This window comes from Bos grunniens, chromosome 19 (genome assembly GCF_055505025.1).
Source record: "Bos grunniens cultivar Pamir isolate PY7600 chromosome 19, Bosgru_T2T1.0, whole genome shotgun sequence".
NCBI classification, from domain to species: domain Eukaryota; kingdom Metazoa; phylum Chordata; class Mammalia; order Artiodactyla; family Bovidae; genus Bos; species Bos grunniens.
The window spans coordinates 30,112,296-30,126,595 of NC_141183.1; the positions used below are offsets into that span (position 1 = coordinate 30,112,296).

The 14,300-nt window shown below is 42.0% G+C and overlaps 1 protein-coding gene and 1 long non-coding RNA gene across 9 annotated transcripts in view; one reads left to right on the top strand and one right to left on the bottom strand.

Annotated features, from left to right (window-relative positions):
* The window catches only part of PIGL (phosphatidylinositol glycan anchor biosynthesis class L), a 49,752-nt gene that overhangs the window by 1,718 nt on the left and 33,734 nt on the right, over positions 1–14,300 (top strand). For all 8 annotated transcript variants that reach the window (XR_015147847.1, XR_015147846.1, XM_086358707.1 and 5 more), the window contains exon 2: positions 6,557–6,656. Coding sequence is in view for 6 of the 8 variants with exons in the window: in XM_086358707.1 (XP_086214833.1) it covers positions 6,557–6,656 (100 nt within the window). In the remaining 2 variants the exon portion in view is untranslated. The remainder of the gene's footprint in view (positions 1–6,556; positions 6,657–14,300) is intronic.
* On the bottom strand, positions 7,543–12,625 carry LOC147351963 (uncharacterized). Its single transcript, XR_015147850.1, has 2 exons — positions 10,868–12,625; positions 7,543–8,239 (listed from the first exon to the last, which is right to left on the bottom strand). It is a non-coding gene; the product is annotated as an uncharacterized LOC147351963 (long non-coding RNA).

Below are 14,300 nucleotides of genomic sequence, written 5' to 3' on the forward strand. Positions count from 1 at the left end.
AGGATGTATAGACAGAGCACAGAGGATTCTTAGGGCAGTGAAAATACTCTGATACTATAATGATGGATACATGTCATTATATGCATGCTCATTCACTAAGTTGTGTCTGACTCTTTGCAACCCCAGGGACTGTGGCCCGACAGGCTCCTCAGTCCATGGGATCTTCTAGGCAAGAATACTGGGGTGGGTTGTCATACTTTTCTCCAAACCCACGGACTGTACAAGACCAGGAGTGAACCTAATGGAAAGTGTGGACTTCGGATGATGATGGTGTCAGTGGAGGTTCACCAGTTGTAACAAATGTACCATCCAGTGGGAGATCTGATAATGGGGAGGCTGTGGAAGTGTGGGGCAGGGAGTCTCTGGGAACTCTCTGTATCTTACCTTCAAGTTTGCTGTGAGCCTAAAACTTCTCTTTAAAAAGTCTTGACTAAAAAATAAATTTTTTTTCATTAAATAAAGTCTGTCTGCTAGGATGTATACTCTGCCCTGGGAATAAAACTGAAACGAGTTAGGTAATGAACACATCTTTCTGAAACTTTTAATTTAAACATTTATCCATATTAATTAGAACTAGGTATATAGCCTTTTAAATGGTTTCATAGGGATAAACCTTAATTTAGTTTGTTGTTGTTTAGTCGCTAAGTCGGGACCCCATGGGCTGTAGCCCGCCAGGCTCCTCAGTCCATGGGATTTCCCAGGCAAGAATACTGGAGTGGGTTGCCATTTCCTTCTCCAGGGGATCTTCCCAACCCAGGGATAAAGCCTGTGTCTCCAGCATTGAGCCACCAAGGAAGTCTTTTAGTTAGTCATCCCTTCAATTCAGTTCACGCACTCAGTCATGTCCGACTCTTTGCAACCCCATGGACTGCAACGCACTAGGCTTCCCTGTCCATCACCAACTCCCAGAGCTTACTCAAACTCATGTCCATCGAGTCAGTGATGCCATCCAACCATCTCATCCTCTGTTGTCCCTTTCTCCTGCTTATATCAGGGTCTTTTCCAGTGTGTCGGTTCTTCACATCAGGTGGTCAAGTATTGGAGTTTCAGCTTCAGCATCAGTCCTTCCAATGAATATTCATGACTGATTTTCATTAAGATTGACTGGTTGGATCCCTTTACAGTCCAAGGGACTCTCAAGAGTTTTCTCCAACACTAACACCACAGTTCAAAAGCATCAATTCTTCGGTGTTCAGCTTTCTTTATGGTCCAACTCTCACATCTATACATGACTACTGGAAACACCATAGTTTTGACTAGACAGACCTTTGTTGGCAAAGTAATGTCTCTGCTTTTTAATATACTGTCTAGGTTGGTCATAGCTTTTCTTCCAAGAAGCAAGCATCTTCTAATTTCATTGCAGTGATTTTGGAGCCCCCAAAAATAAAGTCTGTCAACTGTTTCCAGTGTTTCCCATCTATTTGCCATGAAGTGATGTGATGCCATGATCTTATTTTTCTGAATGTTGAGCTTTAAGCCAATTTTTTCACTCTCCTCTTTCACTTTCATCAAGAGGCTCTAGTTCTTCGCTTTCTGCCATAAGGGTGGTGTCATAGGCATATCTGAGGTTATTGACATTTCTCCTGGCAATCTTGACCCCAGCTTGTGCTTCATCCAGCCTGGCATTTCACATGATGTACTCTGCATATAAGTTAAATAAGCAGGGTGACAATGTACAGCCTTGATGTACTCCTTTCCCGATTTGGAACGAGTCTGTTGTTCCATGTCCAGTTCTAACTGTTGCTTCTTGACAGGCATACCAGTTCCTCAGGAGGCAGGTCAGGTGGTCTGGTATTCGCATCTCTTTAAGAATTTTCCAGTTTGTTGTGATCCACACAGTCAAAGGCTTTGGCATAGTCAATAAAGCAGAAGTAGATGTTTTTCTGGAACTCTTTTGCTTTTTCGATGATCCAACGGATGTTGGCAATTTGATCTCTGGTTCCTTATTATTGTATGTATATTTAGAAGTTTTTCCCCCCCAGTTTATCTCTATTACAAATAACCTCTTTATGTATACTTCTTGCTTTGATTAACATTTTTTTTCCTCAAAAAAAAATTTTATTGGCAGTAAAGATTAAACCATTTTTCATATATAATGAGAATTTCAATCTAAGCACTTTTCTCAGTTTATTCTATTAAAGATAATAATTGCAAATAGATGCAAGTAATGGTCTCTTTCTTTTTTTGCTTTTAATTTTATGTTTTTATCAACTATGGAAATCAATATAAGCAAAATTTATTTTGAGATGGTTGAATTTTATTTACAAAGTATTATAGGTACAGGAGATTCTTTACTAAATTTCTTCTTGTTTTCTAGTAGGTTGAGGCCAGAAATCAAAATTTTTTCAAAAATATAAGACCTACCAGACTCTGGACACATACTGATATATTAGTATCTGTATTGTTGTCTTTCATTGTTTCCTCTGCATCTAACTTTCTTTGTAATTTTTAAAATTACTTTTAAAATCCCCAACTCATTGAAAACATGTATGGATTAAACATTAGCCACCTTCCTGATTTATTCTAACTTGAAAAGCAGGAAGTTAATAACTTGTTATATAACATAATGAAAGCTGTAACTGCATGACAGAGAAAATACTGTGGACCCAAAATGGGGAAAAGCATGAATTTTCTTTTCACAGAGTTGGAGTAAGGAAACTTTGAAAAGCTTTTCTTTTGAGCTGGTCTTTTAAAATAGGACTTAGGTTCACAGGAAATAGGGCAAGTCATTCAGAGAAATAGTAAAAACATAAGTAAGTCTGGGACTCATTTGAATGCTTCAAAACTCCAGTTCTGAGGGGTAGGGAGAAGCAGGGGGGAAATTGTATCTTATTAGTGGCTCATATAATCCTCTCAGCAATCCTACGATAAGCATTAAATACACAGAATGGTACACATGTATATAATTTGTCCCCCCCGCCTCACCTTTTTCTAAACTATGGAATCTAAATCACAAAAAAGTAACTTAACCAAAGTTAAGAGCTAGGATATGGAGGAACCAGAACCCTGTGAGTCTTTCCAGTTCTGAGCCATTACATCCAATCTGCCTCACACATCTTGTTGCTGTGACAGTTAAGGAATAACTCATTTGATTCCCATTGTATGTTCCAAGAAATACCAGTTCATCAAGCTGCTATTTAAAAAAGTTAATAACGTGACCCAACAAGTTTAGGGAACTTAATCAGATATGCTATCCCCAACCCCCCCGCTTTAAAGCTGTATAGTCCTTGTTAGACTGTCCACATCTTGGTGAAGTCTTGCTATAAAAAATCCTAAAATTTAGTTTAGTTTAGTCCAGCATTTATCCAGTTTATGTAACCACTGAGGTGTGCGTGTTTGTGTGCTCAAGTCGCATCTAACTCCTTGAGGCCCCATGGACTGTACCACACCCCACCGCCGCCGCCCCCCCCCCCCCCCCCGCCCCCAGCTCCTCTTTCCATGCAGTTCATGTAAGAATACTGGAGTGGGTTGCCATGTCCTCCTCCTCCAGGGAATCTTCCCAACCACGTCTCTTGAGTCTCCCTCATAGGCAGGGGGATCCTTTACCACTACCGCCATCTAGGAAGCCCAACCACTGAGATATCTATTCATATACAAATGGGAGAAAGCCACAGTAGACAGTACGGTGTTGTAAAATACATTTGGTGGAGAATTAGCACAGACAGTTCTGTATTTTAGAAAGCTCGTTCCAGTGGCATATGGAGGACGGTTTGGAGGGAAAGACTGGTTCTCCCAATCAGGAAGTGGAGCCTGTTTCTCTCCTTGAACCTGCATATGACTTGTGACACCTACTGTCTACTGACAGGGTGCACTGTTCTGGAGGGTCATAGCCACTTACTCCACTGAAGTGCCTACATGTTTACCAGACCTAGTGAAAACGCCTCAGATGCTGTCTGACTTCAACTCCGTAACCCCTTCTGTGTTCCTCAGTTCAAACACAAAGCAATAAAATCAGCTCCCCAAGCAGTTTGTCACGACCAATAATCAGAGTCTAATGTGTTCGGCCTCAGACATCAGGAATCGCATCACTAGTGTAAGTTAGGCTCTTAGTACCAAAGATAAGTAACCTTGAGACAAAATAGGAGAGGGGAACCTAAAATATGATGACTGTCACAAAATTGACAATTTCTGACTCAAAAATTTGTGATGAGTACAGTACAAAATGAAATTGTTGTCTGGAGTCTCTTGGGGGTTAGTCCTTCTGTCAGATACAACATAGCGACTGTCTCCTATCTGGGTTCAAAGAGTTCAAAACTCACCCTAGAGGAAGCCCTGCAGCAGTGGAAAGGTTTCACTTAGGAGTTTCTGAGTTTTCTGGGACAGGAAGCAGAGCCACTCTCCACTCTCTCGGGGCCTCATGAGTGCCTGCAGGGTGCTGACACCAGGAATGAGACCGATGCTTTTAAGGTCAAAGACATTTAGGACTTAATCATCAGATCCCAGAGGAGAGCTCATCCTTCTGAGCAGAACACTGGAAATGATGACTTGCCAGGGAAAAATAGCAGAAGGCATACCTGTGGCTGATTCACACTGATGTATGGCAGAAACCAGTGCAATATTGTAAAGCAATTATCCAAAAAAAGAAAATAGCAGAAGGCTTCCCAGAGGGATTGGCATTTGATCTGGATGATAACGGTGGATTGTAATTCAGAGGGAAAGGAAAGGAAAAGGGGGAACGTAAAGATAAAAAGTCAAGGAAAAGGGAGATTAACTCTGAGAACCAAACCAAGTCGATGTGTATTATCACATAATCTTCAGGAAAGCCTGAGGAGAAGACCATCGTCCCCACTTCACAGCTGGAGAAATCAATGGCTCAGGAAAGTTAACTAGCACAAAGCATATACGCAATTATCTGATGGAGAGTTGGATTGAGGGGTGCAGCAGCCAGACAACTGCTCATAAGTACAGTTTGTGTGTTTAGCCAGTCAGTCGAGTCTGAGTCTGTGACCCCATGGACTGTATCCCACCAGACTCCTTGGCTCATGGGATTCCACAGGCAAGAATACTGGAGTGGGTATTCCCTTCTCCAGGGTGTCTTCCAGACTCAGGAATCGAACCTGCATTTCCTACACTGGCAGCTGTGTTCTTTACCACTGAGCCATCAGGGAAGCCCGAAATGCAATTTAAGTGATACCAAAATGTCACTGTAAGTTATTTGTAAGGATACAGAGCAGTTACTTACCAGAACTGTTATTGGGAAGTATAGTGGACACGACTGATGCAACTTAGCAGCAGCAGTGTATGTGTCAGGAAAATAAAGAATTTATGAGCTATTTAGGGTGCTGATGTGGTCCAGATCCCCAGAGGCATGCTGGAATAGCTGGTTACCAAATTCCAAAGGAGGATATTTTCCTAAAATACTCAGGACTGGCAGCCTCTTTAAGTGTTGAACGGATATTTGAAGACTATCAATTTAAAGGGGCCCAAATGACATATACCCAGACAACACTAATTCAAAAAGATACATGCTAGGAAAGATTGAAGGCAGGAGGAGAAGGGGATGACAGAGGATGAGATGGTTGGATGGCATCACTGACTCGATGGACATGAGTTTGAGTAAGCTCTGGGAGTTGGTGATGGACAGGGAAGCCTGGCATGCTGCAGTCCGTGGGGTCGCAAAGTCGGACACGCCTGAGCGACTGAACTGAACTGAACTGAACATACACACCTGTGGTCATAGCAGCATTATTCACAATAGCCAGGACGTGGCAACAACCTAAATGGCCCACAGAGGACTGGATAAAGACAATGTGGGAAATATATACAATGGAAGTTACCCATAGGAAAGAATGAAAAATGCCAGTTACAGCATCATGGCTGGACCTAGAGATTATCATACTAAATGAAGTAAATCAAAGAAAGACAAATACCACATGAAATTACTTATATGAGGAATCTATCTGTAACAGAAACACACAGACATAGAGAACAGACTTGTGGTTGCCAAGGAGGAGGGAGTTGCGGGGTAGAAGGACTAGGAGTTTGGGGATTTACTCGAGGTAAACTATTACATGCAGGATGGATAAACAGCAAGGTCCTACTGTATAGCAGAGGGAACTGTATTCAGCATCCTGTGACAAACTGAGTTGGAAAAGAATATAAAAAAGAGAAGGTCTATATATATGTGTATAACTGAGTCACTTCGCTGTACAGTACAACATTCTAAATCAATTGTACTTCAATTTAAAAAATAAATAATAGGCCCAAAAGAGTAGTGTGTCTGGATACCCTACTTATTCTGAGTGGTTACAGAAGAGTCAGTCCTAAATCTGCTAACTGCAGAGCCAGTACGCAAAGCCTGTAGCGTGCGGCTGAAACACAGACAGACAGACATATGGATAGACAGAGATGGAGAGGAATTCAATGGTGATTATAAAGATTGTGCTTCACAGGTGTGTCTGACAGTAGTAACCCTAGTGTTGTGTTTCTCCCAACTTTTTATCACAACCACAAAATTTTCAGATAGTTTAAGTCCTTTAGGGAACAAGATGAGAATGAGTGGACAATAGATCTCCACTGATAAAGAAATGGACGACCATGTATTTGTTATCCTCAGGAAATTACTACAATCAAGGGGAGATCCGTAAGAAGGAACTCTTGCAGAGCTGTGATGTTCTGGGGATTCCCCCCTCCAACGTAATGATTATTGAAAACAGGTAAATTTATCTTTTAACAATGTGGAAATTCAGTGGCAATAAATACACAGTGTACACTCAAAAGACAAAAAACTCATGTGGGTGGGCAAGAACATTCTTATTTGAGAAGTCGCCTGAATATAGTTTCACATTTGTTTTCAAGTGGCAGTGTAACATAAATGAATTTTTTCAACTTCTGTTCAGATTTTGTTTTAAGATAGCTACTTTTTTAATCTTAAAAAAAAATTATAAAATATGTCAGAAGTGTAAAGAACAGTATTATGAACCCTCACATGCCTGTTGTCTAAGGCCAGTAATTATCAAGCCTTTGCTATGCATGCATGTATCCCCATATATCTTTTGTGTGTGAAGTTTTAGGGGTTATTATGCAGTTATAACTTAGCTGTGTTTTTTCTTTTTATTGGAGTATAGTTGATTTACAATGTTGTAGTTAGTTTCTGCTGCATGGCAAAGTGAATCTATTATACATATACACATATCCACTTTTTTCAGATTCTTTTCCTATATAGGCCATTACAGAGTACTGAGCAGAGTGCCCTGTGCTGAACAGTAGGTCCTTATGTATTTTTATATAACGGTGTGTATATGTCAATCCCAGTCTCCCAAATTTTTTCCTCCCATGTATGAAGTATTTTAAAGAAAACCCAACCATCAGTACATCAGGTTATTCTACCTTATGTACTTAAGGATAGATCTCTTAAGAAGATAGACTTTTCTTCATGCAGCCACAACGTCATTAGCCACCCATCAAACAAAATTGATAGTAATGGCAATTCCTTGGTTTGTCAAACACCCAGTCCATTTTGAGCTGCTCTGAGTAGCTCAAAAGTGTTTTTTCACCGTAGGTTTGTTCAAATCAGGATATAAACAAAGTGCACACGTTATAGCTGATTGATATGCTTCATATCCCTTCCCCCTCCCAATGTCACTGATTGTTGAAAAAACTGAGGCAGTCATCATGTAGACGACTGTCTGCTGGTTCCATGTGGTATTGCCTCAGTGGTGGTTTTATCCTCTGTATTTCTTGCAAACTGGAAACGGGCACTAACTTTCAGGGACCAGAAGCCGTTCCATGTCCTCCCCATTCCATCATTTCAGGAGACGTGTACTGTCTCACTTTCAGTGATCCTGCAATCAGCTGGTGCGTTTACGTGGTAACGGCCATTCCTTTTCATTGTAAAGACCCACATCAACCTTTCATGTAGTGCTTTCATGATTAGTAATCATTAATTAAGTAAGGATTGCAAAATGGTGAGTCTCTAAATATCTCCCGAGTTCCAAATATACCAGCTATAATTCTTCTATAAAGCAGAACTTTATCAACTGGGGCTATTTAGTTACCCTGATATATATAGTTTGACTCCAAAAGACAGGCTAAAATGCTTCTTTCCCTTTTGTTGCCATTTTCAGAATAGGAGTTGATCCCCTACGTACCTGCACCAGTAACCAATTATTTGTTGGTTTGTCGGATGAGGCAGGCAGGAACTTACATGTTCGGTTTTTCACTTTAAATCATTATGCTCTTTGATACTGCAATCATCTCCTCTTTGACCATTGAGCCTTTTCATGTTGGCACATATGTCCTTTAGATAAGAAATTAAGAATCTGACTTAATTTATTATACTTTTTATATATCCAAAAGATCATGCAGTTTCAGCAACATCCCCTACTTGTAAGATGCTACTCGTAAGAGGAGTCATAAACATGTTAAAAATAAATAATTCCACAGCCAGTTTGAAGATTCAAGGAAGCCAGGTGTCTTAGTCTGCTCAGGCCACCATGGCAAAATACCAGAGTCTGGGCAGTTTAAACAACAGAAATGTATTTTTCTCTCACAATTCTGGAGGTTGAAAGTATAAAATCAAGGTGCAGCAGGGTTGATTTCTGGAGAGGGTTTCCTTCTTGGCATGCAAATGGCCATCTTCTCCCTGTCTGCTCCCAAGCAGTGGGGAGAGGGAAGTTTCTCTCTTCCTCTTCTTACAAGGCCACCAGTCCTATAGGGTTGCTGCTGCTGCTACTAAGTTGCTTCAGTAGTGTCCGACCCTGTGCGAGCCCATAAACAGCAGACCACCTGGCTCCTCTATCCTTGGGATTCTCCAGGCAAGAACACTGGAGTGGATTGCCATTTCCTTCTCCAATGCATGAGAGTGAAAAGTGAAAGTGAAGTCACTCAGTTGTGTCTGACTCTTCATGACCCCATGGACTGTAGCCTACCAGGCTCCTCTGTCCATGGGATTTTCCAGGCAAGAGTACTGGAGTGGGTTGCCATTTCCTTCTCCCCTATAGGGTTAGGGCTTACCATTATGACCTCATTTAACCTTGTGCACGTGCATGCTAAGGTCACTTCAGTTTTGTCTGACTCTTTGTGACCCTATGGACCATAACATAGTCCGCCAGGCTCCTCTGTTCATGGGGATTCTCCAAGCAAGAATACTGGAGTGGATTGCCATGCCCTCCTCCAGGGGGATCTTCCCAAGCCAGGGATCGAACACAAGTCTCTTATGTCTCCTGCATTGGCATGCGGGTTCTTTACCACTGTCACCATCTGGGAAGCCCCTCACTTAACCTTAATGACCTCCTAAAGACCCCATCTCCAATACAGTCATATTGGGGATTAAGGCTTCAACCCTCGGATTTGAGGAGAACACAGTTCAGTCCCTGGCAGCATGCAGTTTTCAGTCTTTCAGCCTCTAGTTTCCTAACTGAGCAACGCAGAGCTCTGGAATCTTGCTCTGGGTTATTTAGATGAGTCAAAGGGAAGGATGAAGGGGACGAAGAGAAAGGAAGGTTTCACAGAAGGCCCACGTTCAGAATAATCATGGTAACTATACATTCAATTCACTGTCAGTGCCAAGGACCTCACTAAACACATGATCTTGAAAATAATCCAGTTACTTCCCCAGGTTATAGATGAGAAACAGAGGACTAGTGAGAGGTTAAGTCATCTGCCTGGGGTCATCCAGCTGACACTAGCAGAGCAAGCCTTGCAGCCAAGGCCATCTGGTCACTGCGCCCTGACTCCTCCAAGCCTGACTCACAATTGCACAAAGGTCACCTCATTCAATTCTTCAATTGACTGAACAAAAACAGGTTTTTTTATGATCCTTTTTTAGTTTCACACAAAGAAACTGAAGCTTAAGAGACTCCTCTGAGGTCAGACGTTTAATAAATGACAGTCAGTGCTAGGATTCGGAAACAGAAAGGAAGACGGAATTGATTCCTGACTTTCTGCAGGAAAGTAGGTCACCACTTGATTAGGGTAAGCGAACGACCAGCGTGTGCTTAAGAGAACATCTGAGGTTGTGTACTGTCAGTGCTGTCTTCCATTGCTCTGAATTTTATGGCTTGATTCCAAGGAGGTATTTAGCCATAGGAGCTCACCTAAGTAAACCCCTTAGCCAAAGCCTTAAAGAGAGAAAACAATTCCATTTTCAAGAGAAGGCATCTGAGTCATTAGACAACTAAGTGGATACGCTTGGTAACCTTACCCAGTTCCTTAATACTTGTAGGTTCTGCTAATTTAAAGGACCATGTGATGTTTAAATGAATGTGATTAACAGATACAGATTAAAGCTCCTGGAATGGGCAAGGCACCGTGCTAGAGGCTGAAGAAAAAGAACAGTTCAAGGTCCAGGAACTGGATAATGGGTGTTGGTCTGATAGGCACCACTGCTGTGTTTGCACAAATGGTGGTTGTGCCCGTGCTGAGGTTCAAGCCTAGAAAAGGGCTTAGAGACCCTCTCCCGGACACTTGGGAACTGAATGTGACTGGGAAATGCAGCCTACAGACTGAGTATTCATTTGTTGCTTTTGTGTTGGAGTCCATAGAATTGTTTCATTTACATTTCAAAACAAAAAGTAAACGCACATTTCTGTATGTATATTCTAAAAGAACACACACCAGACTTGTCAATAGCTGCTGCTCTTTAGTTGGGCCAGGGAAGAGCACTAGCACTTCTTAATTTTCACAGAATTCTGTACAGTTTTATTTTGCTTTTGTTTGTTTGTTTTTTTAAAGGAAGCCTGTATTACTTTTTAAAAGACAAACAGACTTCAGAGATACTGCAAGTACAGGCCCAGACCACCGCAATAAAGCAAGTCAATAGGAATTTTTTGGTTTCCCAGTGCATATAAAAGTAACATCAACACTATACCATAGTCTATTAAGTATGCAAGAGCATTATATCTAAAAAAAAAAATAACATACATACCTTAATTGAAAAGTAGATATCATCTGAGCCTTCAGCCAGTTGTAACAATAACATCAAAGGTCACGGATCACATATCACCATAACTAATATAATAATAATGAAAAAGTTTGAAATATTGCAAGAATTACTGAAATGTCACACAGATACACAAAATAAGCAAATATTGTTGGAAAAAGGCCCCCAGTAGTAGACTTTGCTGTCATAGGTCCACAACCCTTCAGTTCATTAAAAATGCAGTATCTTCAAAGCACAGTAGTGAAGTGCAATAAAATGATTATATATTTTTAAAGACTACTACTACATGACTAATAAAAATTCTTCCCTCTGTACTCAGCTTCTATCCATACAAGTGAAGGCTAAATTAGAAACAATTCTGTATACATTTTGGTAAGTTCAAAGCATAGAATAGAGTTCCTTGAAAAGATAGTAATGATTTTTAAGCCTTTTTATAAACACTGTGGTCTTCTCAGGGCCTCATTCTGAAGGACCAGTGGGCAGAGGGTCAGATATGCTCTCCAAAGGGCTCAAGCTGGAAATGGGGAGGGGTTTAAGGGGGGCTTCCCTGGTGGCTCACATGGTAAAGAATCTGCCTGCAACACAGGAGACCCAGGTTCAATCTCTGCATTGAGAATATCCCCTAGAGGAGGGCAGGGGAACCCACTCCAGTATTCTTGCCTGGAGAATCCTCATGGACAGAGGAGCCTGGAGGGCTACAGTCCATGGGATTGGAGAGTTGGACACGACTGAGCGACTCAGACACACACACACATATACACACACACACACACTGACTGTAATGAAATAAAGTAGACCTTCCAGTCATAACCAGGCCCATAAAAATGCATCAGGGCCCAACAACCAACCGTTGGGAGAAACTTTTGGGGTCTTGGAGGTGATTGTGGTCTGATCCCTGCTCCTAGCATCCCATACCTGCCGTACCCACATCACATCTATTCCCACCACAAAAGCAGAGGATTCCCAGCACCCCAGTCTGTTCTCATATGCAAGTCAGGCTGCAAACCCACCAAGCTTTCTTCTGCATCCACACTCATGCATGTGCCCGGCCCTCCTCTGCCTGCTTCCTCCCTTCCCAGCTCCCCACATCCTGGCTGTCTAGCAAACTCCTATTCATCCTTGAAACCCCAGCTCAAGATTACCTTCGACTCTGCAACATCCATGATTTGCCCAGATTTTCTTGGGCACTTTGGCTACATTGTCATTGTCCCATCATATCCCAATATATACATCATTTTTTTACTCCATAAGCCCCTCTGTATCTTTTCTTCATGTATCCCCAACCACTATCCTAACACTTTATATATAGTTGCTCAATGCATGTTAGTTGAATAAACAGGCTACTTGGCTCACACCAGAAGCTTCCTTCCTGTGGCACCCCATAAGTGTGTGGTCTCCAACCCCCTTTCCTCAATTTTTTTTTTTTAATTGACTCAGAAATGGTGAATAGCAAACCAATTCCTGAGACTTCAGTAAAACTTTTCACTTTTTTTTTAAAAGAAAACAGTCTTGATCCCTGACTTGCATGGTTATTTTTAGCCTTTTGGAAGTCCTAAGTGAGCACTTAGGTTTGGGAGTATTTTTCTACATCTTGATTTTCCCACTCTTTCAGTTTGGCTCCACCATCCTAAGGTTTCAGCATCTTTTCTCCCACTGCTCGTCTCAACGTCATCCTGGCATTAACAAGCCCAAGACCTTAACAGACTGATTTGAGTTGAACAAGGAAATAGAATCCAGTACCCACTAGGCAACATAAATGAGCCTGGCCTGCTACCAGTTCCTAGAAGTCTCTGTGTTTTCCAATAAATGCACACAAATCAGTGAAAGGGAAGCCACAAAGCAGAGAGTCTGGGGCTGCTGGGGTCCCGTTGGTAACTAATCCCCTCTCCTCTTGAGACCCTGTAAAAGCCGGCCCCTTCCAGAAACCAAAACAGACCATATGCCAAGTGCCAAAGTGAACGTGACCAAGCATCCTCTTACTGTAAAGAGATAAAACGAAGCTCCTCGCAGGGCCTTTTCTCCAAAGACACAAAGAAGTGACTGGGTACAGTTAGAGGGCAGCGTTCCAGCCCCAGTTGGCAAGAGCAGGGCAGGGCTCCCGTCCTCCCAGAGGGCACAAAGGACGACGTTTCCTAGAAAAGGAGCCGTGGGAGGAGACTGCAGTGGACCAAGCTGATATGGAGCGACTGTGCCAACATGGAAGGCTGCTCCCGTGCTACTTCAAAGGCAAGTTATCCTGGGAGCTGGAGGGAGGCTGGGTCGTCAAGTCACATGTCAGTTTAGAAGAAGAGTGGGACCAGGGAGGCTGGCCTCAACAAGGCATGTATTTGTGGCTGATTCTGCTCCTTGAAAGAGGCTGTAAATATACCACAAAAATAGGAACCAAGGTGACTGTGTGTTGTGATATTCATTACAGCAAAAAAAATTGATAGCAACCTAACATAGCAGTAGGTGATTAATTATATAGCCATGGTCCAGAACATTAAGCCACAATTTAAAAGTTTCTTTTTAATATTTATTTATTTGGCTGCCTCGGGATATTCCTTACGTCCTTTGGGATCTTTTGTTGCAGTAGTTGCAGCACTTGGGCTTAGTTGCAGCACTTGGGCTTAGTTGCCCCACAGCATGTGGGGTCTTAATTCCCTAACCAGGGATCGAACCCAATTGCAGCCTTAACCACTGGACCACCCGGGCAGTCCCACACAATTCAGTTTTCCATGCATAGTTCATAATATAGGAAGATGTTCCTGATAGAATACTGAGTTTAGAAAGCAGTATATACTTCCTTTACACTCTTCTGTATTTTCCTTAGTTTTGATAATGAGCATACATCAGTTGTAAACCAACAGTCTCACTGAATTTATTTTACAGTATATTGTTTCTGGGAAGGTGAGGCTTGATTCTGAGGCACTTCCAAATCCTGTGGGAAGTGCCAAGGTAGAGCACTGCTGGCCAGCTCTGCACCCCTTTCTGGGGCAGATCTCACCAGGCGGGTATGTTCCATGTCCTGTGATTTTCTGATATGGTGGTTTACTTGCTTCATCAAAGTTGATGCTCTGTAATTATTTCGTTTGCTGTTGTTTGCTATGGAGTTTGAGGGAAGAGAGTGAAATGAAGATGTCGCTAGGACTATAAGTGGAAGTCTGCGTTTCAACTTAAACAGATTCCTGCTGGCAGTTGAAGGAAAGGTGAATATGAGGAAAATCAAGACCAGAGAAAAGAAAAAGGGAAGTACAGTGTGATGGAAGAGCTCTCGTCCAGGAGTCATGAAATTTGGCTTCAGCTTTTAAGGCTGTGTCACCTTTGGCAAATAATGCCCTCTCTCTGGGCTTCTCTCGTCTTATATGTGCAACGACTGGATGAGATGGTGACTTTTCCTAAACTCCTAGATCTTCTCAGGGGTAGAGCAGAATGTGTT